At 38.4% G+C, this 6496-nt stretch overlaps 1 protein-coding gene across 1 annotated transcript; it reads right to left on the reverse strand.

Annotated features, from left to right (window-relative positions):
* Positions 1-5197: 5197 nt before the first annotated feature.
* Positions 5198-6245, reverse strand: percc1 (proline and glutamate rich with coiled coil 1). Its single transcript, XM_045713919.1, has one exon. The coding sequence runs from the start codon at positions 5858-5860 to the stop codon at positions 5357-5359; it is 504 nt and encodes a 167-aa protein (XP_045569875.1). The 5' UTR covers positions 5861-6245; the 3' UTR covers positions 5198-5356.
* Positions 6246-6496: the final 251 nt, after the last annotated feature.

Genomic DNA, 6496 nt, shown 5'->3' on the forward strand with positions numbered 1-6496 from the left:
GTAGTATTAACAACATGTCCCCCCCAGTAGTATTAACAACATGTCCCCCCCAGTAGTATTAACAACATGTCCCCCCCCAGTAGTATTAACAACATGTCCCCCCCAGTAGTATTAACAACATGTCCCCCCCAGTAGTATTAACAACATGTCCCCCCCAGTAGTATTAACAACATGTCCCCCCCCAGTAGTATTAACAACATGTCCCCCCCAGTAGTATTAACAACATGTCCCCCCCAGTAGTATTAACAACATGTCCCCCCCCCAGTAGTATTAACAACATGTTCCCCCCCAGTAGTATTAACAACATGTCCCCCCAGTAGTATTAACAACATGTTCCCCCCCAGTAGTATTAACAACATGTTCCCCCCCAGTAGTATTAACAACATGTTCCCCCCCCAGTAGTATTAACAACATGTTCCCCCCCCAGTAGTATTAACAACATGTTCCCCCCCAGTAGTATTAACAACATGTCCCCCCCAGTAGTATTAACAACATGTCCCCCCCAGTAGTATTAACAACATGTTCCCCCCAGTAGTATTAACAACATGTCCCCCCCAGTAGTATTAACAACATGTCCCCCCCCAGTAGTATTAACAACATGTCCCCCCCCCAGTAGTATTAACAACATGTCCCCCCAGTAGTATTAACAACATGTCCCCCCCAGTAGTATTAACAACATGTCCCCCCCAGTAGTATTAACAACATGTCCCCCCAGTAGTATTAACAACATGTCCCCCCCCAGTAGTATTAACAACATGTCCCCCCCAGTAGTATTAACAACATGTCCCCCCCAGTAGTATTAACAACATGTCCCCCCCCAGTAGTATTAACAACATGTCCCCCCCAGTAGTATTAACAACATGTCCCCCCCAGTAGTATTAACAACATGCCCCCCCAGTAGTATTAACAACATGTTCTATAATATAGTAATATAATACGGATCTATAATAATAATTTAAATTGTATATAACTGCCTTAATGTTGCTGGACCCCTGGAAGAGTAGTTGCTGCCTTGGCAGGAATTAAAGGGGATTCTTAATAAATTCAAATTCTATACAAACTGTATAATGTATCTCTATACATGTGACATAAATACATATACAGTACCTGTCATACGCTTCGTCTTCTGAGGAGTAAGAAGTATCGGACCAATTGGCAGCGTGTTAAGTGTCCATACTGATATTTTTATTCATACTGAAACAAAAACAAGAAAACCCACGACAGTCCTGTAAGGTATCCTTGACTATACACGGAACAATCACCCACAAACACAATAGAAAATAAACCCATATAAATATGGCCTCCAATTAGAAACAATGACAAACAGCTGGCAGGAACTGATGTGGATCCTTAATGAATACAAATACTATACTAACTGTATACAGTACAATGCAATACTAACTGTATACAGTACAATACTAACTGTATACAGTACATGAATAACTGTATACTGTACAATACAGTACTAACTGTATACAGTACAATACAGTACTAACTGTATACAGTACAATACTATACTAACTGTATACTGTACAATACAATACTAACTGTATACAGTACAATACTAACTGTATACAGTACAATAATAACTGTATACTGTACAATACAGTACTAACTGTATACAGTACAATACTAACTGTATACAGTACAATAATAACTGTATACTGTACAATACAGTACTAACTGTATACAGTACAATACAGTACTAATTGTATACAGTACAATACTATACTAACTGTATACAGTACAATACAGTACTAACTGTATACAGTACAATACTGTACTAACTGTATACTTTACAATACAGTACTAACTGTATACAGTACAATACTATACTAACTGTATACAGTACAATACTATACTAACTGTATACAGTACAATACAATACTAACTGTATACAGTACAATACAATACTAACTGTATACAGTACAATACTAACTGTATACAGTACATGAATAACTGTATACTGTACAATACAGTACTAACTGTATACAGTACAATACTATACTAACTGTATACTGTACAATACAATACTAACTGTATACAGTACAATACTAACTGTATACAGTACAATAATAACTGTATACTGTACAATACAGTACTAACTGTATACAGTACAATACTAACTGTATACAGTACAATAATAACTGTATACTGTACAATACAGTACTAACTGTATACAGTACAATACAGTACTAACTGTATACAGTACAATACTATACTAACTGTATACAGTACAATACAGTACTAACTGTATACAGTACAATACAATACTAACTGTATACAGTACAATACAATGCTAACTATATACAGTACAATACTATACTAACTGTATACTGTACAATACAGTACTAACTGTATACAGTACAATACTATACTAACTGTATACAGTACAATACTATACTAACTGTATACAGTACAATACAATACTAACTGTATACAGTACAATACAATACTAACTGTATACAGTACAATACTATACTAACTGTATACAGTACAATACAGTACTAACTGTATACAGTACAATACTATACTAACTGTATACAGTACAATACAGTACTAACTGTATACAGTACAATACTATACTAACTGTATACAGTACAATACAATGCTAACTATATACAGTACAATACTATACTAACTGTATACTTTACAATACAGTACTAACTGTATACAGTACAATACTATACTAACTGTATACAGTACAATACTATACTAACTGTATACAGTACAATACAATACTAACTGTATACAGTACAATACAATACTAACTGTATACAGTACCATACTATACTAACTGTATACAGTACAATACTATACTAACTGTATACAGTACAATACAGTACTAACTGTATACAGTACAATACAATACTAACTGTATACAGTACAATACAATGCTAACTATATACAGTACAATACTATACTAACTGTATACTGTACAATACAGTACTAACTGTATACAGTACAATACTATACTAACTGTATACAGTACAATACTATACGAACTGTATACTGTACAATACTATACTAACTGTATACAGTACAATACTATACTAACTGTATACAGTACAATACAGTACTAACTGTATACAGTACAATACAATGCTAACTATATACAGTACAATACTATACTAACTGTATACTGTACAATACAGTACTAACTGTATACAGTACAATACTATACTAACTGTATACAGTACAATACTATACGAACTGTATACTGTACAATACAATACTAACTGTATGCAGTACAATACTATACTAACTGTATACAGTACAATACAGTACTAACTGTATACAGTACAATACAATACTAACTGTATACTGTACAATACAGTACTAACTGTATACAGTACAATACAGTACTGACTGTATACAGTAAAATACTATACTAACTGTATAAAGTACAATACAATACTAACTGTATACTGTACAATACTATACTAACTGTATACAGTACAATACAGTACTAACTGTATACAGTACAATACAATACTAACTGTATACTGTACAATACAGTACTAACTGTATACAGTACAATACAGTACTGACTGTATACAGTAAAATACTATACTAACTGTATAAAGTACAATACAATACTAACTCTATACTGTACAATACTATACTAACTGTATAATGTATCTCTATACATGTTACATAAATACAAACAAATACATATACAAATACAGTACCAGTCAAACGTTTGGACACACCTACTTTATTTCTGGGTTTTTATTTTTACTATTTTCTACATTGTAGAATAATAGTGAAGACATCAAAACACATATGGAGTCATGTAGTAACCAAAAAAGTGTTAAACAAATACAAATATATTTATATTTTAGATTCTCCAAAGTAGCCACCTTTTGCCTTGGTGACAGCTTTGCACATTCTTGACATTCTCTCAACCAGCTTCATGAGGTAGTCACCTGGAATGCATTTCAATTAACAGGTGTGCCTTGTTAAAGTTAATTTGTGGAATTTCTCTCCTTCTTTGTGCGTTTGAGCCAGTCAGTTGTGTTGTGACAAGGTAGGGGTGGTGTACAGAAGATAGCCCAAGTCCATATTATGGCAAGAACAGCTCAAATAAGCAAAGAGAAACGACAGTCCATCATTACTTTAAAACATGACGGTTAGTCAATATGGAACATTTCAAGAACTTTAAACGTTTCTTCAAATGCGGTCGCAAAAACCATCAAGCGCTATGATGAAACTGGCTCTCATGAGGACCGCCACAGGACAGGAAGACCCAGAGTTACCTCTGCTGCAGAAGATAAGTTCATTAGAGTTACCAGCCTCAGAAATTACAGCCCAAATAAATGCTTCACAGAGTTCAAGCAACAGATACATCTCACCATCAACTGTTCAGAGGAGACTGCGTGAATCAGGCCATCATGGTTGAATTGCTGCAAAGAAACCACTACTAAAGGACACCAATAAGAAGAAGAGACTTGCTTGGGCCAAGAAACATGAGCAATGGACATTAGACTGGTGGAAATCTGTCCTTTGGTCTGATGAGTCCAAATTGGAGATTTTTTGTTCAAACCGCCGTGTCTTTGTGAGACGCAGAATAGTTGAACGGATGATCTCTGCATGTGTGGTTCCCACCGTGAAGCATGGAGGAGGAGGTGTGATGGTGCTTTGCTGGTGACACTGTCTGTGATTTATTTAGAATTCAAGGCACACTTAACCAGCATGGCTACCACAGCATTCTGCAGCAATACGCCATCCCATCTGGTTTGCGCTTAGTGGGACTATCATTTGTTTTTCAACAGGACAATGACCCAAAACACACCTCCAGGCTGTGTAATGGCTATTTGACCAAGAAGGAGAGTGATGGAGTGCTGCATCAGATGACCTGGCCTCCACAATCCCCTGACCTCAACCCAATTGAGATCTTTTGGGATGAGTTGGACCGCAGAGTGAAGGAAAAGCAAACAACAAGTGCTCAGCATATGTGGGAACTCCTTCAAGACTGTTGGAAAAGCATTCCTCATGAAGCTGGTTGACAGAATGCCAAGATGTGTGCAAAGTTGTGGCTACTTTGAAGAATCTCAAATATAAAATATATTTTGATTTGTTTAACACTTTTTTGGTTACTACATGATTCCATATGTGTTATTTCATAGTTTTGATGTAGAAAATAAGAAAAATAAAGAAAAACATATATATATAATAGAAATACATATAGAAATACATTCATACATCTTCACCCCTCACAGTTCAAATGTCTCTTTCCAAATTCAGATTCAATGAGACAAACCTGATCGATAACTAAATAAAACACAATTACAATTACAACAATAATTACAACACAACCGTCCAGCGTTGTTAAACAGAACTCAGTGTGTCGCCGTCAGATCGGTGTCTGTATGTGTGTGTGGTCGGTGTGTGTGGTCGGTGTGTGTGTGGTCGGTGTGTGTGTGACGTCAGGATTGGGGTCCCAGTAAGCCAGCAGGTCACTGAAGTCCGGGTGTGAGTGCACGTTGTCGTGTGAGTGCACGTTGTGGTGTGTGCGTGTGTTGTCAGCGCTAATGAGCGTGTCCACAGGGAGGCAGGGGATTGGCTCGTTCCAGAAGCTGAGAGGGAGGTGTCTCTTGTTCATTGGACGACATTGTCCCCGACTCCGACCTATCCGACAGTCAAACAACTCGGCCAACGGACCAAGACTTCCGTCGCCCCCGGCGACACGGCGACTGTCGGCCCTAGACACGGACTCCGGGCTTCCCGTTGCCATCCTAACCAGGTCGTCGTAGTAACGCCGTCGTCCGCTCGTCGCCGTGGAGACGCGGTCGTCGTCGTCGTCGCCGTAGATGTCACGGGCGTCCGGGTCGTCGCGGCGACAGCCGAAATACCGCATGACGTCCCGGCTGATGGTGTCAGCGAACCGAAGCAGCTGATTGGTCAGATCTGACGAGCAAGGGGCGGGGCTTGAGAAAGCTTCCTCCTCCTCATCACTTTCCTCTTCCTCCCTCTCCTAATAATAATATTATTAACAATAATCATTTATTTTATCAAATCAATACGACACCTTTAATATCAGAGATAAAGGTCAGACGTTTAAAAAGTTATAAGGACTTACCTCCTCCTCTTCCTCTTCCTCCCTCTCCTCTTCCTCCTCATCCATGGGGGAATGCTGGAGGATCATGGGTAGATAGCAGGAGGGAGTGGCCGAGAGACGGAAGGTTCTGATGACTCCCGTCGCCATCTTGACATTAATATTATCAGAACCGAGGACAGAGACAGAACACCAATCAGAACTGAGGACAGAGACAGAAAACCAATCAGAACTGAGGACAGAGACAGAACACCAATCAGAACCGAGGACAGAGACAGAACACCAATCAGAACCGAGGACAGAGACAGAACACCAATCAGAACTGAGGACAGAGACAGAAAACCAATCAGAACTGAGGACAGAGACAGAACACCAATCAGAACCGAGGACAGAGACAGAACACCAATCAGAACCGAGGACAGAGACAGAACACCAATC

This window comes from Salmo salar, chromosome ssa02 (assembly GCF_905237065.1).
Source record: "Salmo salar chromosome ssa02, Ssal_v3.1, whole genome shotgun sequence".
Taxonomy (NCBI): Eukaryota; Metazoa; Chordata; class Actinopteri; order Salmoniformes; family Salmonidae; genus Salmo; species Salmo salar.

Coding starts and splice junctions, on each gene's coding strand:
- percc1 (XM_045713919.1), bottom strand. CDS start 5,860: ATGCGGTATTTCGGCTGTCGCCGCGACGACCCGGACGCCCGTGACATC.